At 42.6% G+C, this 25,202-nt stretch overlaps 2 protein-coding genes across 2 annotated transcripts in view; both read right to left on the minus strand.

Annotated features, from left to right (window-relative positions):
* Window positions 1-332: 332 nt before the first annotated feature.
* Window positions 333-4,713, minus strand: susd3 (sushi domain containing 3). Its single transcript, XM_028410189.1, has 5 exons — window positions 4,195-4,713; window positions 2,719-2,913; window positions 1,870-2,017; window positions 1,064-1,231; window positions 333-982 (listed from the first exon to the last, which is right to left on the minus strand). The coding sequence occupies exons 1-5, from the start codon at window positions 4,268-4,270 to the stop codon at window positions 637-639; spliced, it is 933 nt and encodes a 310-aa protein (XP_028265990.1). The 5' UTR covers window positions 4,271-4,713; the 3' UTR covers window positions 333-636.
* Window positions 4,714-12,641: 7,928 nt separating this feature from the next.
* Window positions 12,642-25,202, minus strand: part of fgd (faciogenital dysplasia) — a 47,262-nt gene continuing 34,701 nt past the window's right edge. The window contains exons 5-19 of the mRNA XM_028410418.1: window positions 23,490-23,579; window positions 22,271-22,407; window positions 21,202-21,358; window positions 20,978-21,116; window positions 19,874-19,932; window positions 19,327-19,473; window positions 19,148-19,240; window positions 18,972-19,051; window positions 18,458-18,488; window positions 17,742-17,846; window positions 17,241-17,294; window positions 16,581-16,682; window positions 16,329-16,457; window positions 15,511-15,651; window positions 12,642-14,231 (exon numbers count right to left, since the gene is read on the minus strand). Coding sequence (XP_028266219.1) covers window positions 13,992-14,231; window positions 15,511-15,651; window positions 16,329-16,457; window positions 16,581-16,682; window positions 17,241-17,294; window positions 17,742-17,846; window positions 18,458-18,488; window positions 18,972-19,051; window positions 19,148-19,240; window positions 19,327-19,473; window positions 19,874-19,932; window positions 20,978-21,116; window positions 21,202-21,358; window positions 22,271-22,407; window positions 23,490-23,579 — 1,704 coding nt within the window. The 3' untranslated portion in view covers window positions 12,642-13,991. The remainder of the gene's footprint in view (window positions 14,232-15,510; window positions 15,652-16,328; window positions 16,458-16,580; window positions 16,683-17,240; window positions 17,295-17,741; window positions 17,847-18,457; window positions 18,489-18,971; window positions 19,052-19,147; window positions 19,241-19,326; window positions 19,474-19,873; window positions 19,933-20,977; window positions 21,117-21,201; window positions 21,359-22,270; window positions 22,408-23,489; window positions 23,580-25,202) is intronic.

Genomic DNA, 25,202 nt, shown 5'->3' on the forward strand with positions numbered 1-25,202 from the left:
GGACTCCTCGGTCATCATCGAGGCGGCCTCAGCGGTAAAAACTTCCTGGTGTGTCCCCGCGGTGTGACGGTCTCTGCTGCCCCCGTTACATCAGCACGCACGGCCGCCGCCGCCCCATGACTGACCTCCAGGCCACATGAGCCAGCAGACAGGCGGATTATCAGGAACAGCTAAGCTTTCTGAACCACAGAGGTTCATTTATCAATGCATTTCACTGTCTACCTCCTCCAATAATAATAATAATAATAATAATAACAATTATTATTATTGTTATAATTATGATTACTGTTATTATTATTATAAAAACTCTGCCCACTTCAAACACTCACTCATTATAGTTTAAATTCTTTTATTTATTCACATTAAAATTTAAAATTATTATTTACATATTGGATGGCCAGTTTGTTTTCCAGCTATTCTGCTTGTTCAACAGTGTCACCACATCAGAGCTGGTGTCCTGAAAGTGTAATTGCTTCCTTGTACAGGCAGAGGGCAGTGTGCCATCACAGTTCACACAAGGCACATGAGTCTGTCAGATCAGTATACATGTGGATGCTCACATAATTATTTTCCATAGTCCTCATGACACAGTTGTACAGATTTGAAGGGCGATGGTGCTTCTAATGCAACAAGTTCTTACACTGATATAATCCGTATGGAAAATTCTTTAGGGTTCATATTCCTGTTTGTGTTTATATTCCTCGTGCCGGACTTGTCTATGTCTGACGACTTCCCTCCTGATAAAGTGCTCTGGTGATGTTCTCCGTATTGCCACACCAGACCGGATCCCACTGCTGAGATCTGCACCAAGCCAGGGTTCACAGTTTGGCAGGGTGACAGAGGTGGTCCAGGGTATTCAGGTGGACTAGATTCTGTGTTTCGAGATAAGAGAGGCTGGTTATAGTCTTGTCCTGGAAGCAGAGAGAGTGGGGGTGTGGGGCCGTAGGTACAGGCAGGACCGTAGGCGTACTGCTGCTGACATCTGTGGAGGAAAACATGGGAAGATGGTGGATTGTTCCGCCTTTCAAGTTGCATTTAAGTCAAAACTCAGGCCATGTCTCACCTGCAGGGTCTCATGTTGTCACATTGGGTTGGATTACGGGTGTCCCACAAAGAAAACATCTTCTCCTCTGTGTTGTTGTTGTTATTGTTGCGCCCTTTGTGACTGTAGCGAGACCTGTTGTCCTCCTGATGCTGGGCCTGATCCTCCCATTGCCACATATCTGCCTCTCTAGCATTAAAAATAAATAAATTCCATGTCAGCATTTCACAGTTTATAACCAGCATCTGTATATTTGCTTCCAAATACTGTGCACTATTTTCAAGTACTTTTACTAAGTTACATTTTTTCTTCACTCCATTTCACCCAGATGTATTTCATTACACATAATAGGCAAACAGTGTCCTGATGGGACTCCTTGTTATGTTTCAGGTGGTTGGAGTTGCATCAGGCAGACCAAGGTGATGCTTGGTCATCAGGCTGTGGTGGGCCGATGGTGAGCCCCTGATTTTTGTGGTGTCGAAATGGTATATATCTGTATTTATATTTAAAATACCCTTTTCTGTACACTCACATGCACACATTAATGGTATGCAAACTTGAGTGAAGTGACATCTAGCCCGGGCCCGGCTCAAACCACAAACCTCATAGTTAGTGAACAACAGCTCTACTACCGGAGCCACAGGCTCTTTTGGACCCGTTTGTTGTTTGTTAAGTGATAGCAGGTGTAACACTGAGAACCTTTGTGTCAAGGCCGATGTGTTGCCACCATGTTTGACTAAAGGTTTGTCTTATACTTTCACAGCAGTTTTCATTCTTAGCAGTTTAGTTACTGCATTTCTTCAAATACGAGCCACTCTTCTACTCACCTCTCCTGCTTTTTCCTTTTGTCCTCCTTGATGCAGTCGATCAAACAGCAAGTGATGAAGGCCATAGACATGAGAAGGATTATGACTGAGCTAACAATGGATGCCAGGACAGCCACACGGAAACCATAGTCTTCATATGCAGGCATAGCTAGAGTGTGACAGGAAAAGAAGTTTAACGGCTTCATTCATCATGCTGCAAAATCTATTTATATATAAAAACAAATGCTAAATACAACAACACTGTTGCCCCTCCTCAGGTTAACAGATGCTCAAATAAATTTCACTGACTGCATGCAAAGTGCACTTTTCAGCTCATAAAGGAAAGAACAATAAAACATAAATTCACATTTTCAGTGTCTCTTCTCTTCCATGATGACTGGGTATCTGAAATATAATTAAAATCCTGCTTCTACTTTTTTCCACTTACTCACCAAAAAACTGACTCACTGTGCACCTGCTTGAAATTATTACTCTGGACTTATATTAGCATTATTATTATTATCTTTTAATGAGTTCTGTCCACAAGCAGCAAATCATTTTCTCTCAAATGAGTTGCACAGTAATTATTCACGATAAACACTACTTTAAGCATCTTCATGTTACCATGCCCATAGCCACAATAGCTCTTACATAATGTTTAATATATATTCCATCTTTTTAGAATAATGAGCTGACAGACAGTTTAGGGGAAACTTTGCAGTCTCTGCAGTTCCCCCAGTATAAAAAAAAACATTTAATCTCCACACACATTGTGGTGTGTGTGGAGATTTATAAGGTGACATGCCCCTGACTAATAAGTGCCACTCTTTCCATAATAACTTTCACTTTGAGGTTTTATTTCCGACTTACGTTTGCAGTAGGTGCCTCCCTCCCATTGGGTGCTGTTGGCACTCATGACACACTTGAACTCACTGCCGACCAGTTTGTGTTTGGCCGGGCACTGAAGGGAAATGACTGTGCCCACATTGGTGCCGTTACCCTGGATGATCTTTTGGGTGCCCAGGGCCGGCAGTGGCATGGGTGTACACTGAGTCTGGGAAGGAGCTGTAAAGGAGACAGTCAGCTGGTGAGAATGTGCACACACACGCAAAATAATTTTTAAATATGCATTACTGTAATCACATGAACTTCAGATAGTATGAAGTTTGGATACATGTATAATTCATGTGCCTTCAAAAGAAATTTGTATTCACACAGACAACCAGACAACTCAGAATTCAGAAGCAACAATTCAGGGTGAGCGGTGTGTGCAGAAAAAAACAAGGAAGCACTGCAGATGAGATTCTGTGTGGAATGGGCCAGTCATTGCACAGCTATCAGCTGTGAACCCCTGAAGGGCTGCACAACCCTGCATGACAAAACACTGCATCGAACTCTGACAGTATCAAAGCAGGAAACCCGATAAATCATTAAACAAAAGGCATGCTAGGTTGGTTGGAAACACACGGACCATCTGGAGCCATGCTAAACAACTGGTTATCATACAGCTCAGCGGGATGCACGCAGTGTGTTACAGGACTGGAGGACTCGTGTGGTGTCAGTACACTAACAGTCTGGCTGTATATAAACCTACATGACTTCATTCTAATGAAACCAAAGCCTTTTTATTGGGAGAAACCTGCTTCTTGTTTTTCATCTGAGGACAGCAGACAGAGGAGAGATGATCAAAGCTCCAGACAGACAAATGTATGGAACCAGAACAATGAGTCTAAAATGTTCTTCTTCTGATATGAATGAAAATGAAAAGTTGGCCAGAGTCAGCTGGAATAAATACTCCCATGAAGACCATTAGCATGATATCACCATGCTCACGTTTATGTAACACAAGCACACACTTCAGTGGCAATAAGCAGAGTATTGCTTTTATGTAATGGGTGTGTGTTTGTGGCTGTGTGTGTGAGCGAGAGATGGCCAGCTGTGCATCAGTGTGAAGACTTTTTTGACATCAAGCCAACCCACTTCTCCTTTCTGTCTTACTTTCTGCGGTTCAGTCTTAATTAAAACACAAAATGGAGGAACACTTTGAGTTTACTCTCCACAAATGTGACTACAACCTAATATGCTTGAGCAGTGATTAATTAATTTACACATTCCCAATATTACGCTTACCAACGCATCACATTACTTAAGTTATTTATTAAGTGTAATTATAGGAAACTGCTATCACAGCGTATACTACAGGCTAAATCCCTAAAGGGATATTGTAGAAGAGCAAAGTCTCTCACACACACACGTACACAAATCTAAAAAAATATATATTGCCTAAAACAAACAAACAAACACAAATAAAAAAAACTATTTGACTTTCTGTTTAACATGACTTACCAGATTTGTTCTGATCATATCTATTTGTAATTTCAGTCCTGGACACATCTGCTACGGAAGCTGTTGCCGCTGACATGGTGGTGATAGACAGGCAGGCACCCTTCGTCCGTGCGTAAAGGCTGTGCAGCGGTGCTCCTCAGTGCCCGGTACAGAGTAAGCAAATTTCGTGTAGCTGGCGTGGTGCTTGAGCGTCTTCGTGCGGTTTCACGCTCCTCTCTCCCTCTCACTGAACAGTCTTGTCATCCACAGAGTCCTCCCACTAATGCCTCCTCACCGCCACTCTCACTTATTCTAATGCCCGCGTCTGTGGGAGACGCGCTGCTGGCTGCTGTCGCGCAGACGGATAAGACGAGTGCAGGAGAGGACGAAGAGAGATGAAGTGATCAGTCGAGACCTTGTCGACCAAAGCAAAAATGACTCTGTAGATTACATCAGGTCAGGACAAGTTGGGTACCGAAGCTGCGCACTGTGAGCAGAGGACAGTGATGAGTAGGTATAGCTACAGCAGCATGGAGGAAGCGCTCTTTCTGGGCAGGACGTCGTCCTCTTCTTTTTTTTTTCTGTGAGCCTATCAGGATGTGGTGATTATGACAGGGGTGAAAATGAGCAAAACACACATAGTGCGTGACGCAAAAGTGATCTTAAGGCCTCTGGGGAGACGCAGGGCTCAGCTTGAGCAGTGCATGCCAGGTTTCAGTGGTAACTAGAAGTAATGTACAGATGTCAAATTAAGTTTTTATCACTAAGAAGATTGAACTATATTCAAATTAAACGGTGGTAATCAGATCTTCCATCAGGCACACTGCTGTAAATTAAGTCACAACTTTTGTTTCAACAGATAAGAACTTTGGAGTGAATTGCAAAATTTTGGATATAGTTGACTTGGCTTGTGGTGCTCAGAGCACAAAAAAGCACGCAAAACTCTTTACTACAAAGTCTATTCTAACATCTCTGGTTTAACTGTGGAATTTTTTCACTTCTCTCTTTGAGTCTTGCCTCGTCACATCTGTGAAACTTGTGGTCATCATGGTTTGGATGATGAGTCACTAACTGCATCTAACTGGACTGAACTGAAGACAGATCATGCAAACACCTCTGTTACAAAATGAGTGGCTTAATAGAAATGGAATGTAATGCTGATGATAAACAGCTGTAGGTGAGATTGTACCTATCCCCTACACAGTGTGCACACAGGCCTGTAATGGCTGTGGTAGCATACACTACAGCAGACACTACAGAGGTTCCTGTTTTTACTTTACATTTACATTTGAAAGCAGAACTGCTCTCCTGTTCACGCTGCATGTCAGCCTGTGCTTACCATTGAGAATTCAGGGCATGCATGAGACTGTTTCTGCTGTGGGTGATAAGTGTCTCCACAGGTGCAGCCCTGTTCACCTCAATGCACACACACACACACACACACACTGGAAGTCTCTGTTCAGACAGCAGGTTGCCTCATTCCTCATGGATAACACCATGACTGAAGTGGTGTGGAGTGACATAAATGCTCATTATTTACACTTAGCTCTCAGTAAACTGTACATTTACAGTGCAACACTGGCACAGAGGCTGGAGTTCAGCTCCTCTAAGTCACAGATGGCTTCAGCGTCTTTTTGGTGGTGTTGCACCTGTAACACTGGATCCTGAGGATTCAAGAATATTTAAACAGAGGCAGGTAATGAGGAGACAGAGGCACATTAGATGAGGGCATTTAGAGAAATTAGTCTGTTTAAAGTGTTTGAATTTTCCTTTTTGATTTAGTGACGGTTGCTACAGCAACAGTTAGTGTGTTCTGGCGAAGTCTCTGTGGGTACAGTTTGGACTCCCAGTGCCTTCCACTTTATTCTCCACCCAGGTTTGTTTTGTCTGCTCTTTGTGCAATCCGATAAACAACCAGGCAGGCCTGCTAATGAGGCTTGGGATAGTCGATAATGCCTCTTTTTCTGTGATAAAAAAAAAGATTAAAGCGGATATGTATCATCATCAAATGACCAAAAGTTCAACTTGAAGAATAAAACATTTCTCTGCTGTTTTCCTATTGAATCCAATCTGACAGCTGAGATGGAGAAAGGTGAGGCTGGTCAGCTCAGAGTGTCCGCCCTGCCCCCCCGACACAGCATGACACTCTGTGGCACTGCTAGGTGCAGGGACCACTCCATCACGTAGGTAATTAAGTAGAACAGGAGGAGCACCATGTCACACTGGCAGCAGCCCCATCAACACTGCTGCTCAAACGCCGCATATGGCTGCAGGTCTGGGCAGAGACCAGACTCATGCTTGTAACAGCCATGTGTGGCTGAAGGTGCCCTCGTAAGTGTCCTTTGTTTGTTCCTAAAGTGGTCAAACAAATATCCAGATCTTAATTGCTTGGCTACAGCAGAACCCAAGATGCAATTCTCTAACACAGCAGATGGATGGCTTTGTTTAGAGATTTTTGATATGCAAATATAGCCAGCTAAGGGTCGCTGTTACAAGCATGAGTCATCATTCAAAAACAAGCAAAACAAGCTCTATTTTAGGTTGTAAAAATAACCTTTACTGTCCAAATTGACAATCACGTTTCCTCTTTTCTCTCTCACACACTGATGATCTGTCCATAACATCATTAATGAGGCTCTCTCTGTCTTCTGTGTCTGTAATCTCTGAACAAATCGCCATTTCAGGCTGGACTGTGGCCATCAGCGACTGGGCTGCTCCATAAATCTGCACCTCGGTACACTCACTGAGAGAGAAATAGGAGGGAGAGGAGATGGGAAACGGGTGGCAGGTAAGAAGAATGAGACTTTAGGAGGAAATTGAGTTGATCAAGCATTTCTTTGCCACAGTGCTACCACCTTCAGACGTGCCCAGCTTGTAAGGCAAGGGATACAGATGCAGAGCAATTCTCAGACTCCACAAAAAAGAGAATTACTGTGGCAGAGCTGGGAGAAGAAAATTCAGTCAGGTACAGACACTTTTCTCTGTTAGGGATTAAAGTCTTTACATTACATTGGATTTGATATCCTAACTAGTTGGTTCTTGTATTTCCTCTCTAGAAGTTGCCTGCTTGGACCAGTAATAATATCACTGTCACGGTCAACATGCAGCAGACCCTTGCATCTGAAGGTGTCCTCATAAGTGTAGATGTTTTACCACCACATGAACGCACTGGGTGAAAAGTGAAGGAAAACATAAAACAGAGCAAAGGAATTGCCTCACTTTCACTGTGTCAGCTACCCTGCAGGTTATTTAAGTGCTTGGGCATCAGTGTTAATACCCCTGGTGCTACCAGCAATGATTCCCACTGAGGTATTGACAGAAAGCTAACAGCAGGGGCAGGCTAACAGTGCTGAAGACAACAAATCAAAGATGAGAGAGCAGTATGGGTGGCGGGAGTGGATGCACTTACCAAAAAAACTTCAGCGAAAGAAAAGCCCAATATAGATCAGCCAGAGCAGAGCATGAAAAATGGACATCTGTAAGGTTAAGCCTGCAATATATAGCCTGTCTTTTGTTTGGGGTGTCAAAGAGAGAACAGACACACCACTGAGTCCGATAAGAAAAAGCTTTTTATATCAGCTCTGCCAAGGTCTGTTGGCTCCACTGTAAAGTTTATCCACTTCTTATCTTTGGTTTCTAACTGTGTGTGTGTTCCTCTTTCCCTCATTCAAAACGAAAAAAAAAGTATGAACACTATTACTGAGGACATCTGAAGAGCATGTCCTCCACAAAGCTTTTATAGCAGCACATGATGTCATGTGAACTGCACACACTGTCTGGATGGGTACACTGGCTTTTACTAAAACCTCTTCGTACCAAATGTCCTTTTCAAGCTGAGTAATTGCTGCAGTGGTGGCAGGATGCATTTCTATGGCAACATTTTGGGTATCTAAGCTAAACATCAGTCGATATGAGGCATGTTATTTTGTGTAGCTGCATTCGTCTCCATCTCTCCTGAATGCAGTACTTCAACTACCCTGCTGCCAAATGACCCGTTCTGAAATGACGCCTTGTTTCATTCAGTGAGCTTTAGATGCTGCCATATAGCTTCACCTCATTTCACCATGTTCCACAAATGTTGATGAGATGCGGCATGGTTTGGAGATATTCAGACATCGTTTGTTCAATTGCCCGGAGCACACAGTGTTTTCTTCATTAGATGTGCTCCTTTAGGCTGCAGCATAATTAAATTTAGTGGGTGTGAGTTTACACATATTTACATATCCAGAATTAAGCTCAGAGGACTCAATTAGAAACTTAAAAATGAACAGTAAAAAACAAGACATGCTGCTGTTTTGTCTTGTGTGAGAGTGTTAGGACAGGGCTCTGCAGGAGAGGCAAAGTCATGGTGCTTCAGCTAATGGAACCATTTATAATACAGCTATTCTGGTCATTCACTTAAATAGATTTCAAATCATCATCATAAAATACAGCTTAACGATTTTAATTATAGTATAATGGTGGGATGACCAACCCTCTCGGCTAGCTGTGAGTCTTTTTTATCCACACCTCTACTGCAGCTGCGAATGAGACAAAGACTGATGAATGATGTGCTGTTACTATTACAACAATTCATCATCTCCATCTATGAAAATCTGTATCATGGAGCTTCACATTAAAAGCACAACCTTTCCTCTGGAGCATCTGCATTTTAGAAACATGGAACAGGGTGTGATGTACTTAGATTGTTTCCTGAACAAAAGTAATGAAATTCCGTGTCAACGCAGTGTTTGTCAGTTGCGTTAGTTTCGCTTTACACACACAAACAAAAACTGAGGGGGAAAGATGCCCTATGGCACACAACACACGAAACTGTCAGGAAACAGTTGCAACCACTTCCTGTAAAGGAAGTGGCTGGTGCAACGAATAAGAGAGAAGGTTTCAACATTTGTATATATGCTGTTTGTGCACTTAATGGTTTGATGCAACGTGATGATGATGATGCATCATGACCACATGCTGGACTGTCCAGTGTGTGTGTGTGTGTGTGAGAGACTCTTTATTATCCAGTGCATTGTGCTTTTAACCAGAGAATAGAACACAGACAAAATTAGCTATTTGATCCATAAGGTCTACTGTAAAGGGGGAAATATAGCAGTGTAACAAAATGTGCATCTTCATCGGACTCGGACTCATACACTTCCTCTCATGGCAGAGTGACACAGTGTGTAAAAACAACATGAGGGATTTTACGCAGGGTGACTGTGGCCAAACGTAAAAGAAAACTTTACAGCTCTTTGAGCCATAATGCAAATGTAAATTTAAAATCGCTAAATTTAAAATTACTAACTTTTGTTGTATTTCCATTTCTGATCCATTTATCTACCAGCGGGGGCAGCAGTCCCCTCTCACCAGACATTTCTTACAGCTCTTCCGGGGTCTGCTTCACACTCGTCTGCAAACCGCCCCGGTGCACACTGAAGGTCCTGGTTCCATGAGGCCAACAGGATGACATCATCTGCAAAAAGCAGAGACGAAATCCTGTGGTTCCTGAACCGGACTCCCTCCGGCCCCTCTTTGCGCCTAAAAATTTCTGTCTATAAAAACTATGAATGGAGACAAACTGAACCGTTTCTGATGACTGAGGAATGTAACTCAGTACTGGCTATAAAATGCTGCAGTCTCATCATCATATCAATGTTTAAAACCTGTCTCCAGGAAGGCAGGTTACCGTCACCATCCAGGAGAAAATTGACAAGTACATGACATTATCTTGAAGCTCAGAGGTTGCCCTTTTCACAGCGATAAAGATGATGGAACTACTTTTGAGAAAGAGGAGATCCCATGTAGGACATGTAGGAGAAGAGAGGATGGAGGTTTTACATGCAGAAGGCAGGTGGCCATTTGTTCTTTCCACTTCCCCCAAATAGTTAGGTCAAACAGGGCGTGTATCCAGAGGTCTGGGAATGCAAAATGCAAATGTTTCTAGGCCACACAGACTCATATACACACATATGTACATGCACACACACACACAGAAACAGCTGGTAAGAAGCTTATGCTCCAGTGGCATATAACAGCAATCCCATTAAATCCATTCTCTTCAGCTGCTGTGGGAAAGGAGCGAGCCTCACAGAAATGTGGTCACAACCTGAAACCCCGAACAAACACTTTGGGTTGAAATGTTCTGCTTTGCTTTGCGTTCACCTATAACAGCTCAATTTTACAACTGTGGCAACAACAATGGCTCTGTCAACCAACCTTGCCTTTTGTGTTAATTCAAAGAGGTCTGCTCCCTTGATGAATAGAGTCATTAAGAGATGCCTTGGGGCCTCTGATAGAGGTCAATCTGACTTGTTATTGTTTCACTGCAACCTTGGTAGAGTTGGCAAACATGCTTCAAAAACCGACAGGAATACTTGCAGGTGAATCATACAAAAATAATGCAATTATGAAGAAGACAAACAGCCACACAAAACCTCACAGAGAAGCTGCTCTGATATTATTCTCAAGGAAAACTACACAGTGCTTCACAGAGATGTGATGAGCGCTTATCTCAGCATGGTCTCCATCCTGCAGCAGACACAGTAACCACCCTGCTCCAGTCTGTTCAGGATGTACAGCATGTAAAACTATAGTCAGAAGGAGGCAGTCAGCAGTTTGCTCTCTATCTCTGCACCGCAGCCTTACACAGACGATGGCGTTCTAATTCATCATTCTGACACCAAGTGTTGACTTGCTAAATAAAGAAGTTATGAAGTTATCCATTTTTTTTTAAATCAGTAAACATGTTCACAAAAACTGCAAAACTGGGAACAAAACAGGAGGGAGGCTGAAACCAATTAAATCAAGATGTAAGACAAACACCCACTTTTATATACACATACATATCTGAGAGTTGACATCAGACAGTTTACGCACCCAGCCCTGTCAGTACATTCCCCTGCTTCTTTGGTTCAGTTTGATTGTCTCCAGCCACTCCATGCAATCCCATTAATACAGAGAGCACATTTTTACCCAGAAATTGCCCACTGTATGATGCGACTGATCAACTGTGGTCCAAGCTCTTTGATCTCCAGACAGCAGATTGAACCAGCATGTAATGAAATAGCATAAACGGCTCTGCTTGTATTGCTTTTGGATTCCATGTTGAGTAGATTGTCATAAGTCACCTCAGCATAGTAAATTTCTGTGCTGTTATCATGGCAACAGCTGGCTGTACCGCTGCACACAGCAGGCATTGAGGATGTGTGATTTTAATTTTGTTTTTAAGACACATTGTACTTGACTTCATGTGGATAAAAGGTTTTTTTTTTAACACAGACCTCTAACAGCAGCTTTCATACCTGCAAAAAAAAATCAAAGCAAAGAAAGAAAAAGAGACAAACATGGAGGTGGAAGAGCCTAAAAACTTTTTACACATTTTATGAAATCCGCCCAGTTCATGAAGATGTTCTGTGGTGTGTGTGACCTGTGCTGTCAGTATCAGCATTTTAGCACTTTGATAGCATGGCTCAAATATGTAATTTATAGATACTGAAACTATATCATGATGTCTTGATATAATTGCATATATTAGTGTTTACTTACACAGATAATTAATTCAGTGGTGGACCAAAGTGAGGAACAGTAATGAATAAAACTAGCAATTTGACATAGCCATACAAAACAGACACATGACCTGAGGAGACACAGAGCTTACCACAACAGAGTGGCGTTTTTCCTGCAGCCATATTACAGATTTGTACGGCCACATGGAGGAGTCTGTCTCTGAGGTTTAGTATAATAGAAAGCCTCACCATCACACAATGTGCTGGGCTATAGTCCAGTGTTCGTTGGCGCACTGCATGGACTACCTAGCTTTTTGCCCAACACAGACACTCCAGTTTCTTTTTCACTCTTCTGCCTGCTGACGTCAGGCACTGCAGACAAATAAGTGTTCATGTAGCACTCCATCATACTCGTATGTAACAGGAACTATCATACCGCAAGACATCAATACTGATATCTCTTGTTTTAAGGACAGAGTACCCTTTATTCAAAGATAGAGGTCACAGCTAGCTGGTTAGCATGTCAACTTTAGTCTGAAACGGCTCCTCAGAGGTCTGAACGTAGTCAGTATGTAAAGTATGGACAAAGCTTCTGTGATGTCACCTCAAGGTATCTGAAGCCCTGAGTGTCTGTGAGAGGCTCTGATCGTTGCCATACTGGCAGCGTCACAGTCTGCCTAAACTCCAAATACAGGCAAAGAGGCAGGCAGGCAGAAGATGGCAGCTTGTGCAGTGATTCAGCACCCAGCTGTCATTTTTTGTTTTAGTCAATAAACACAACTCTATGAGAAAACTAGAAATTATCAGAGATAAACATGTTGCTACAGTCCCCCTAGATGACAGATGTAGTACAGTATAGCATGAGCATTAATTGTCTGCATCCCTTAAATCAGATAAGTGGAGGCAGCACTTCATATGCCGTGTGTATGTGTTTACATGTGTTTTATGTAGTGTAGAAAAACAAAACCATCACATGTATAAGATCATCTTATCGGACAGTGTGGTACCGAATGAACCACGTCTGTTTATTGATGATATGCTTGACTGCTTTTCCACTGTTCACAATCCATGATTAAAACACTCAAAATGTTGACTCTGCTCACTTACAGTACAACAAGAATGATTTCTGGAGCCTTAAAAAGAGGAGACAAGGGCAAGATTTCATAGCACGGTACATAAATATGAGTGAGTTTACATGCACAAAGAGATCCAATGATAAGTTTTTTTTGCTACTTTTGCTTAAAGGCTGGTGCTGATAGGAGCAGGGTATGAGGGGGCAAAGGCAGAATAAACAGTTTTACAGTACAGTACTTGGTTTCCATCACATCACCAAAGGGGGAGAAGCAGGCAAATGGTTGCTGTGCTGAGAGAGAACTACACAGAAGGGATTTATTTAGCATGTGTACAAGTGGAGATATTGACTGAAGCTCTAGCACAAGGTCACAACCGAGGCCATGTGATCCCATTCTGACTGTGTGTTCTCTCATCTGGACGAGTCACAACAATGAGAGAGTGGAAATGTGCTGGATCAGACCAAGATTGGAGGTCAAAGACGAAAGATGGAGAGGGAATACACAAGAGTGTGCAAGGACAGAGAGCTGACAGTGGGAGCATCAGGTGGCCAGCCACAAATGTACACATTTCTGTGTCTTCTTAAGTTAAATGTCTTCTTTTTCTTTTCTTTGTTACCTTACATCACACTATAGTATACATACTGTACAATTCCCACTGAACCACCGCTGTGTCCCTAGCAGGAGTGAGGAGAACAGAGGTGGCACGGGTTTCTTACACTAACATTCAATACTTAATAATAAACACAAGAGGGGACTCAAACACACACAGACATACACACACACACGCACACACACACACACACACACACACACACTTCCACATCAATGGAAAGACAGACATGTAAGAGTTAATGCTTCACAACACCGTAGAATAATATACAAGGAACTTCATCTTTAAAAAAAAAAACATACAGGAACTTTCGTCAGCTATATTACAAATAAAGGTTCTTCAAAGCTCTGATCCAGCTGTTGAAAACACTGAGAAATAAAATATCCTAACCAGTGGTATTGGGTGGTTTGGTGGCATAGTCCTTGGTTGTAAAACAAAAAAAGAGGAAGAAGAGAGGGAAAAAAATGTGGACATGGGGATAAGATTGAAGTGGCAAAGGAAAGACTGAGAGGTCCTTTCAAAGGGAAACAAAACAAAAAGTGCCAAGGTAAAGTGAATTCAAGTATGTGTGCTCTATACACAGGAGAGAGGAGGGGGAGGGCTAAGGGAAAGTGGGTATGAGTCCCGTGGCTCCAAACGTGGCCACTACTGGCTCTTCCTGTGTTCAGTCAGGCTTGCTGATGCGTCTGTGGGTGCTTCTCCGCGGGTTGCTTTGGAGAGGACGTCCACCCACTTTGCTTGAACCTCTGCATCTTGGGCACTTAAGAGCAAAGTTTGCTGGGTGTGGCTGAGCCGGAACACGTGTTTGGTATCTGACTTGTCAGCAGATGGTACCGTGGTCACCTCAAACCCAGGGAGAGGCAGTGCTCGAGATCCCTTGGAATCCTAGAGAAGTGAAAAAGGAAACGCAGGTATGCTTAAAATTGTGCTTTTTTAGAGATAGAAGGAGGTGAAACACAGCAGGAAAACAGCAGAGGTGGTAGTAGTGTTCTGGTCAGGACAGGACTCGTCACTATAGTAACCAAGAAAATGGCAGAAAAACCTGTTAAAGGTTAGAGAAAGCTTTTGAGATGGTGTATTGTGCCCCAAAGTAGTTTTACTGGCCTCACCGAGCCTTGGATTACATCTGGATTTGCCCTTCTGCCTCAGTTTGTGTATTTTATCAGTGTCTATACAACCTTGGCTGAATGGCCACTTATGTCATCTTGAGACATCTTCCTGATTGACCCATTCCATCACTTATGTATTGCATAATTATTACAATTCAGTTGTAAGCGAGTGTATCCCACCAGGCGTGTAAAGCAAAGCCTGCCTTCCTCTCTCCCTTCCCCCTCTTCCCCTTCTGTATAATCAGGAAATGCCCATCCAACTCCCATTAATCCTAATCTTCGGAATGGCAGCTTTCTGCAGTGGGATTGGGATATTAGTCTTGGAAATGAAACCCAGAGAGGGTTTAACAGGCTGACTTCCCTTCTGTGCCATCCCCTATGAATGAAAAGAGAATCCTCAGCCTCCAGCACACCATAAACTCATGTTGATTTCTGTTTATGTATTCTTTTAAACACCACATATATAATGCAGGGATAGACGTCTGTAGAATCATGAAAACCACTAGTTTTACACATCTCCTTGGGCTGTTTTGAGCAGATTTACTGCTGCATTTAGAGCCAAGATTTCAAGGAAAAACAGCAAATCCAAGCAGTTACATCATCTGCTCAGTGCATACTAAGACCACTCAGAGGAGTGGCGGCACTGTCATCAGCAGCACCAGCAGCAGCAGCGGCAGCTATACCTGAGGTCAGATCCAGGACAACCAAATCCTCCTGGCCCAAATCTACAGAGCACAGACAACCTGGCACAGGCAGGATTTGATAGATCTGACATAACCTCACACACTCAAGCGACACTCTACAGAAATCTGGCTTCAAAAGGAGGAAGCAGCTAGGAGGAAGGCCGGGTGGAGCAACAGAAACGATTGCAATGTTTTTGGCACTTTATTTTCACATTGCCTAATGGGAATCTCATGCAATGACCTCTGTGGCTGATTAGTAAACTGACTCACTGAACCCCTTTGTGGCAGAAAGCACCTTTACACAAGGCTACAGGTCAGGGCTAGCTGGCTAGCTCACCAAGTGCAATGGTTGTGCGTGTGCTCAATTCTTACCTGTCCACTGCTCTGCAAGTACAGTACCAGTGGCTCGGCCTTGGTGACAGCCACCCACATCTTGGTCCAGCTCTTCCCTTTCTCCTGCACGTGGAGGTAGCCACACAGCAGGCAGTTCTCCCCTGTTAGAGACGTCTGTCTCTAAACAACACATAACAACACGTAGAACAGTCAATAATGTCCTGATATGAATGAATATAAGCTTCACAGCACAATTTCAATCTATGTGCACAATATTTGAGAGATTTAGGTCTGATAAGCAAATGACAATGCAGATCTTGCACTGCTTGTCATTACGTAACAACAATGTAGGACACTGGGAGATTTGTGCATGGACAGGTGTTCAAGCTCCTGATGTACCTTGTCTAACTCCTGTGTGGCCTACAGCCCCCTCATGTGGGGGTTGACAGAATTAATCCAAGTACACTGCATACATGGTTAATGTCCTTATGTCAGCATTGCCGTGTAATCCAAGCAGACTGCACATCCGTCCAGACAGACAGAGGTACAGACACCTGAAGCCGGCAGACTGCTGAGTCAGCATAGATGACTGGGCCTTCTTAAGATGAGATCTCATTATTATATTAGTCACCAAAAGGGATTAGCTGATCTTTACATGTGGATGTGCATGTATTCATAAATGCACATGTACTGCATGCACAGAAACACTCTGTGCTTCCTTTCTGGATGACTTAAAGACATCAGTCTCATTGGACTGGCATAAATCAAGGCACAAAAATAATTATGCACACTCATTTCCATTGTGTGTGTGTGTGTGTGGTGGGTCATTGTTGTTGGTCTCCAAGAGTGTGCCTCACCTCAGGTGCAGCTTTTTTCCTCTGTTCACTGCCACAAATATTCTCCAGACTGAGGCTGGCTTCGAAACATTCAGGGCACACTCGGCTCGTTTTGTTGTCCAAGGTCTTTGAACACTTTGCACAGATGGCCTGCAGAAGGACAGAGAGAGAGAGAGAGAGACAAACACAGACAGTTAATTGTCTGAAATAAAGGTTCCACTTGTTCCCCTGACTTTTGTCTCCATCCCACCAAACTGTTCCATGTGTGCTCACCGCTCCGCAGGACTTGCAGTGATGCTTGCGTTTGGTGAAATTGAAGCTCTCATTGCAGCCTTTACACGTCTGTTTCTCTTTCTCCTTTTTCCTGGAACTCTTCTGGAAAATAATACACAAACAACAGCAGTCAGGTGTCTGGTGTTTCAGCCTTCAAGCACGAGGAGTGTCAGACAGTCTTGCTTCATCTCTTGTTTGTCTGGCTGTCTGTCTTCCATTTCTTCCTTCCAATAACAAAGATGCAGACAGACAGACAAAAATAACCAGCTTCCTGTTTCCTGACAGATTGTTGTTATAGATGCATATACCCCCCCCCCCCCCCGGGTGGCTCATAGGCAAAACGTTAATAATTTAGTTTGTAAATTAACAGCATACATTCAGCACTGTCAACATCTGTGCCTAAAAGTGATAAAGGTACTCATGTACAAACAACGCATTATGTTTATAATGCATTTATGGTTTATATTCCTCATCTTAAAATAAATTAGCAAATTTCAAGCTAATGACATACTAACACCATTGAGTGGTAGCGGGACAACTGTGAAAATCAATAAGCTAAATTCACCCTGGGACCTCCTATTGCTTCAGCCAGATTAAAAACTAAATTTCTCATCAACAAGAGTTAAGCACAAGTGTTACTTCTTTATAGCAGAATCTTACCCTTTCATGTAGTCTTTCACCATCTGAGTCGATGGATGTGTTGGACCAGGGGCCCTGTGGAGGACAACAAACACACTGATCATCAGTAACTTTCTCCTGCAGTGATGCATTTCTACCACTAGGTGTCAGCCTAAACCTTCTGAATCTGGTCCTCTGACTTGTGTCAGGTTACACTTGGCTGAGGTCCAACTTCAACCAGTCCAAAGTGGGTCATAGCAGATCCATAAGAGTTTTGTATAAACTCTGACTTGGGCTTTCCCTATTAGGTCATGAGAGAGCTCTGGGAGACTCGCAGACGCTGCATGTGGAAATAAAGAGCTTCTTTATGTGTGTGTTTTGTCTGTATGATACTGCCACGTCCATAGATGGAGAGTTGTTCAGTCAGACAAAGGCCAGACTATGACAACGTCCTTTGGAAGAGTCTCCCATGATTCATTGCACAGGATGACCTGCCAACTGACTGATCAATGAAGTGACTGATTAAGGGAGAGTGAGACTGACCGGTGACTCAGGCAGATGGTCATCTTCCCGGGAGAAGGAGCTGTTGAAAGCTTTATTGAACGTCTCGCTGTTTTGTTTGTGTCGCTCAATAGTGGCGAGGATCACCTGAGAGCAAGAAGAGAGAAAAGAGGAGAACAGACAGAGAGTTCAAAGAGAGTGACATGTCAGCATTTTCAGTTGTTCTCCTACTTTTATTATAGAAAATGTCAATATGCAAATAGTGTTAAAGTTGTGCCTCCATCTAATAGCGTGCCGACAACTCTGCCTGCACTCTGAAAGCATCACGGTCCCTGTCACAGTTCAGACTCCTGCTTGGCTAGCAGTGCATGAAACCTTTTCTTCTCTGTACTTTCCACTGTCTGTCTTTAGGTCTGCAACATCTATTCATTTCAGCCTCATGCTCAAAAGCAGCAGAGAGAAATAGCTCCCAAATCCCCATCTGAAATATACCCACCCACCCACCCCCTATTCCAGTCTGCAAAATGTTTTAATCAGCTTTACTCTGCTGTAATGGGCTAAATGTACAATAATGAGGGGTTTTATCAGACAGAATAATTCTCAAACACTGAATGAATGTGTGGAGAAGATCTTTGCTAATTCTCTAATAAAGCACAACGACCAAAGGCACAGGCCCAAAGTACTGCATGTGCAGAGACACAGACGGCCTTCACATGTGTGTGTGGGTGGCTGTTCTACTGCATGTGTGTGATCCTTGCCTGAATCCAATCTTCCTTCTCCTCAGCTGTCCTATAAAGCAAAGAAAAAACCATGAGATCGTTTCATCTTAGCACAGATCGCCACAATGAAATGACACAACAAACAGTGTTTAATATTTATGAATGATATTAATGTGTAAAGTTACATCGAAAGACACATTCTTTGTTTGCTTATAGTAGAGCAGCCAGTAGGTGGCTGCTCTAATAATTGTTCAGTGTGCTGCATGCTATTTAGCAGCTAGCCAGCTTGAATTCTTTTACTGTAAATTAAACTAAAGAGCCATGACTGCAGCAGTTATTAGTGTGTGATTGGCTGAAATTGTCATAAAAACCCATTTTAGAACTCATGTCAGAAATTGTAAAAAAAAAAACAAACACAAAAAAACAAACAAAACAAAACATAATAGTTAATAGTTAATAATAATTTTGTGGTGTGGCAATAGAACACTCAACGTTTTTGTGGGAACAAAACCTTAAATCTATTAAGTCTGTTAGCTCTGTGCCCGATCATTACCTGGCTTGCAGCTCCAATGAGCGCTGTTTACCGATGATGGCAAATGAGTGAGAAAGGTTCTGCTTCACATTGTCCTGCACCTGATTGGAAAGAAGGAGAGGAAAACATGAGCCGACCAAGTCTGACCAAGATAAGAAAATGAAAGCTAAGATAACAGACTGAGAGCAGATCTGTACCTCCATGCCAGCTATGTCAATCCTCTCTCTGACACTGAACTTCTGCCCCATCAGTCGGAGTTTAGGCACACAGTATAGCACCATATTGTTGAACTAGGTTGGAGAAAGATGATTAATTCAGATATAGTAAAAAGGCCCTCTCTTCAATTTGATATTTCTTTAATTATATTTCTTTTCACCAAATAGAGGTATCGATCTTGTGCTGTTCCATTTTTGGCTGACATCTTCTTGATATGTCCTTCTTTGATGAGCTCATTGGCCGGGTTAACGATGTCCTCTTCTCCTCCAAGCCTCTCATAAACCTCCAATAGCTTGTGCATCTTCTCCTAAAAAACATTAAAGCCAGAAGAAGATGAAGACAAGACAAAGACGAGGAGGAGGTAGATAGAGCTGTAAGCCACAGACGTCCAGAGGCTTATAGCTCCTTCTCTTTATTTCAAGGAAGATGAGTTTTCCTGTGAGCAACTATTATATCTTTATAAATTTATGACACATTTGTCTGCTCGAGTTAAAGTATGTGAAAGGCATCATGGCCAGACAGAGGAAAAACTGTCAGACTTCTGCAAGCTGCAAAACTCAAGGCAGGAAGCAGCAACTTCCTGTCTGCACTAATGCGATGTTGCTGACTGACTCTTCGATTTAGTAACACATTAGCTTCTTCTAGAGATTATACACAACACCATAAAAAAACTAAACAGCCATGCACAGTGTTACACAAAGCCTTACCATTTTCCTGATTGCTGCATTGGAGTGGTTGGCTGCAGTAGAGATGAGCTCCAGTGCCTCTGTAACACACCAGGAGAAGGATGTAAGGATAAAATTCAGAATTAACACGTGATATTATTGATAAAACCTCTGCAGACTGACACAAATCAATTTCAATAATTGTGTACTACAGATTGAACACTAAACACACATCATTTGCCACACTGTGTGCATTTGGCTGGCTTCTTGCCAGTGGAGAACCTAATGCCTGAGAGCACCTGAGTCAGCCATCTTAATCATAACCTACATAAACAGAAGACACACACACACACACAGGCAAGGAAGGAAATGAGGCCAAAACTACAGTGAAGAAGAGAGTTTCAGCTGCTGTGGAGGAGAGAAAACCTTCCACTGACTCTAAACAAGTCAGGCTGGTGAAGGTAAACGAACACAGGCTGTGGGAGGAGGACTCATGATCATGGAGAACATGCAATCTGTCTCTACCAGGCTGCAGATGAAACTATGCAGCACTGAGACCTCAGGGTGAGTAACAGGAGGTGCTGGAACTGCTGCATATTCTGCATTCATATTTCATCATAATACAGTACAAGCATTGTAAGCCAACAATGTTTATTTTTACCATATATAGTGTGCAAAAATGGACTGATATTACAATACATGACTATCACAGGCATACATAACACTATGGGGTTCCCCTAAAATGAAGCTTGGAAAATTACTATGGGATCATAATTATGTTAGAAAATTCAACAATAAGAGCAGAGATATCAGTGTTTGACTTCTGGGTACATCAATACATGTAAATATGTGTCAGCTTTTTAATCAGGCTATGTCAGGAAACTTGGCTATGGAGGCTGAAAACCTCTGAAACCTTTTATGACACCATGTTATATAAAAGGAGCACAACATAGAGCTACTATTTCAGACAGGTCTGAAACAGGCTGCATTCATATACAGCACAATGTGAAGTGGTTTCCTCTGACTGCACCACAAGTGGACATCTGCTAGAACACACACCAAGAAGACTTGCAAGACTGAGCAGTCAGGTTTCTAACACTGCCTGTTCTTCCCCCCTCTCTTCTCCTTGCGTATAGCGTTACTCACTTTCTGCATCTTTTCGGTCCAGGGCGTCCTCAGGCAGCTTCTTCAGGTAGTCTTTGAGCAGCAGCTCATATCGAGGAATCCTCTGGACCGGCTCCAGCATGTGGTGCTGCAACGTCAGGTTCCCACACACGTCCTGCTTCTGTTGATTCAAACACACACACACAGTTTAACTACAAACAGAAACATGGTCAGCTGGAGGCCACATGCAAAAAACAACAACAAACCTGTATATTCTGCACCACGCTCTTGAATTGTGAAGACCGCTGCGTCCAGGTGCTGACCAAGTCCATGGCTCGGTCAAAGTTCTTCACATATTCTCCATACATCTTCATGAAGGGAGCCAGTTTCTGGAGGATGTCTCCAATGCGAGGGTTGGAGTCCCTACAGCAAGCACACACTGTGAGCTTTAAACTGAAAACTGCATCTTCAGGTAACAGCTCAATATTTTACAGAGGAGTTCAGTTCGTCAGTGCAATTATTAACAAGCCTTTTTAACATTTTAAGCCTTAACAGAAGCTTCCTGTGCCTGTACAGTGTGTCTATATCACTATATGTTGTGGCTTTGGGGGAAAATCCCCAAAGTCTGCAGGCAGATTAGATCTTCATACACTTTCATACTCAGATGGAGAGATTGGTAATTAACGTTTGCTTTAGCTGATTATTTTGCATCCTATTTTCCTGCCATTTTACAGACATTTTCCATTTCACAGCCAACAAAGGCTGTGTTACCATAACACAAGAAGCGCTGTGATTTAGGAAGAAACAAGGAAGGAGGAAGAAACAAAGGAATAATCTCAAGAAGGTTGCAAAAATTCCAAAACTTCCACTGTTTACTTTCTGAGTGGTCGTCTCTAAGGTGTCTGTAACAGTTTTTTTTTGTTTTTTTTTTTTCCAATTTGAGCCAATAAATTTTAATGAGTTCCAGAAAATAACATGAGGGGAGCCATTGGTGACAGGTGATTTCCTTAAAAACAGCTCTCTGGAGGAGTCATTATCTACCCAGGGCGGCTGATGTTGGCACAATATCACACACTGGAGGTAAATTTCCTGCTTACTGTGAAAGAAAAAGACAGAAAATGCCCTCAATCTGCAACTCTGACACACACACACACACACATACACACACAAAAACACACTAGCAATCCGTAGAAAGCCTGACAATAACGCCCCCCCATTGCCGCCCAGCTGTCGAGTGTTACAACCAGCAGCTTATCTGAGCCAAACCATCTCTAGAATAACTTTACACTAATACTTTAGGAAGCCTGCTGAATTGCTCCGTCTTTATTTCCTCACCATTCTCCAGTAATCCTGGTCTTGAGCTCAGGGAGCAGGAACTTATCGTGGAAGCAGTAGATAGAGGAGATGTTGGAGAAGATCCCTGTAATGACGTCCTGAGGGATTCCAGCCTCTGTGAGCTTAGTGCAAAATACCTGAGGAGAAAAACATTAGTTAAAAAAAAAAAAATCACACAGCAAAAAAAAATGGATTGTGAACAGAGATATTCGTGTTTTGACATGAATGTGGTCATATGTCACCACATATAAGATATAGATATAGATATAATGTGATTTTAACACCAGTGCTCCTACATGCTAGCTCTTATAGGGAACTGCTTTCACACAAGGGACAAGACTACACCTCTCTATCAGTCACATGTGCTAGAACCCAGAAAATGTATTTTACATAATAAGCTCATGATTTTAAACATAGTGATGAAAAACCTCTTCTAGACTTCAGTGATAAATTTAACTATTGATCTTGGATCAGAACAACAAGGACACACAAGGAAACAACAAGTGCCGCGTGAAAGTAGAGAGACAAAAACAGGAAGTGAACTGTGAGGGTTCTCTGCCCTCAGTAGCAAAATAACCATAGCTGCTCTGTGATAGGGCACCAGTGTGCGTATTCTACCACAGTGCAAAGAGGAAGAAGAGTCAACCACCGGGAGTAAACTCTTTACACTAACTGTTCACAAACATTGATGGTAGAAAAAGCAAACACTTTTAGAAAAGATGAAACAAAAATTGACAAGAGAACAGAGTACTGGAGGAAACCAGGACAGAAGATGAAGAAGATGGCATGGAATATGAAGATAACTATATAACTATGTGAAAAAAATTAACCTGGGACAAAGAGTTATTAATTATGCCTCAAAACGTTCTAAATGAGAACTTATGCAGAGGAACAGGAATCTAAACGAACGGCCGAGACAACCATAGACACACACACAGCTAGCGTGCATCCTCTCATTTGTGGTCACAAAGCTGTATTTATTTTGTACATGTGTAAATACAGCCTACAACACACACACACAAAGGTTCTCACAAGATGCTCTGAGTAATCCAGTCAGCAGAGGGCTGCTGTGCTTTGGGTCACAGTGCCAGTTTTAATCCAGCTCAGCCCTGAGCTCAATCTCTAACACCACTGGCACACGTAGGTGATTGAAATATGAACCCAACACGCTGTGATGCCACCTCTCAAAGCCACTGCAGATAAAGAAGATGCTCGTTACCTGGTCGAGGAGGTTGAGTCTTTTCACGTAGGCCTCCTCAGTGTGGAGAAGCTCTTTGGCGATGTTCAGGAGCTTCTGAGCCTCTGAGCACTGAGAGAAAGACACACAAGCATCAGGGATTATATCAGAGGCACAAAGACAAGGCCAGTTTAACAATCAATACTCAACTGGACAGGATTCACATATTTTAGGTACACATCATACTACCTGCTGATGAGGGACTTTTATTTATTTCAATTTAAAATACAGTATGATGATTTAGTTGTAGCACAACTTCTTTGGAAACCCTAAATAGTCACAATATTAAAGAGATAAGATGGAGCTGTTTGTCTCTATGTGTCAGGCCTGGTGAGGGTGTAACCCACCTAACACTGAGTTTCGGTATCACTCAGCCGATAGTGAGAAGAATAGCTGACCTCTTGCTAACATTCATTTATAGTGCAGAGCAACAATCAGCAGCATCAGCAGCAGCACATTACTGTAAAGAGACGCACACAAAGCTGTATTTTAACCTATGACGCTGATGTGATGCAGAAAAACAGAGACAGGTATTTTCCTTTCTCTCACTATGACTAGCTGAGTTTCTGAGTTAAGATACAAAAATGATGTTGTCAGTAAAGTTCATCCCAGCATCACAAGCTTAACACACATCGAGGTCAGGAAACATTCACCCGATTGCGACAATGTGGTTTACACAACAGCTGTCTTCCAAATAAATACACGCAGGGACACACACACGCACAGCACAGCACTTCAGAGTGCAGCACAAAGCCAGATTTAATCACAACTTTAGTCTAAAAGCTAAAATATTCAACTCCTGTGTGAATGCTCCACACACTGCAGAGATGAGTGGGATAAAATCTGTAAATGCCAACAAAAAGTGAAACTTTCTTGCTTGGATGAAGAAACTTGTTTTCAATCATCCTCCTGTAGATCTCTGCACATCGATGAAAAACCCACATCCTCTGTGACGAATCATCATTATAAAGCCATCAACATGTCAGCTGTGAGTGTTACACACTAACACACAGACACACATGGCAACACACCCTTCCTCTGCTGCACAGCAGCATCAGGATCAGGAAACTCTGAAGGGTAGTGACACCTTTCCCCCCCCCCAAAGACCATGGGTGTGACCATGTGACATCTGTGTGTTTCTACAGAATTAAAAACATGAGCAACATGCAAACTGCACAACTGCTGCTGTCTAGCATTTCCTGTGTTAGTCTGTCTCTGAGTGCTGTCTGTGCAGGTTCCATTCTTAGAGCACATCTGTCTGTCATCATCCTCAGATTGTGTTTTTCTTTGCCATCTCAGTGTATTTTAGGACTTAATATCCTATGCACAAATTCAATATTGGCAGTCTAAATAGGGAACAAGAAGGAGTAAGTGCAGTGTTTGCAGTATCAGTGTTGTTTTACAATCAATAGTCAAACTAAAGGACAAGTGAAAACTGTAATTTTAGCTCAGCGGTGGGAAGACGTCTCTGTGTTCCTGCTTTCAGGCAGGTATTCATCCTTTTACATAACAGCAGAGCAGCTTTCAGATGCAGCTCAGTCACTTGTGACCTGCTGTAATAGTGTCTATCACACCATGCAGAAGTATTCTTTGATAGTGTTCACTCAGGCTGAGATAATAATAGACACAAGCTACATTTTTTCCATTACATGAAAGGCAGACTGAGCGTTTCAACCTGCAGGATGTGCTCAGTGT

This window comes from Parambassis ranga, chromosome 7, assembly GCF_900634625.1.
Source record: "Parambassis ranga chromosome 7, fParRan2.1, whole genome shotgun sequence".
Classification (NCBI taxonomy): domain Eukaryota; kingdom Metazoa; phylum Chordata; class Actinopteri; family Ambassidae; genus Parambassis; species Parambassis ranga.

What these genes read in the sequence shown, in the direction of transcription:
- susd3 (XM_028410189.1), bottom strand. Translation starts at nt 4,270, where the DNA reads ATGTCAGCGGCAACAGCTTCCGTAGCAGATGTGTCCAGGACTGAAATT. An exon ending in GGGAGGCACCTACTGCAAAC is followed by an intron (nt 2,018 to 2,718) that starts GTAAGTCGGAAA and finishes GTCACACTCTAG; the next exon opens with CTATGCCTGCATATGAAGAC. An exon ending in GACAACATGAGACCCTGCAG is followed by an intron (nt 983 to 1,063) that starts GTGAGACATGGC and finishes TTTCCTCCACAG; the next exon opens with ATGTCAGCAGCAGTACGCCT.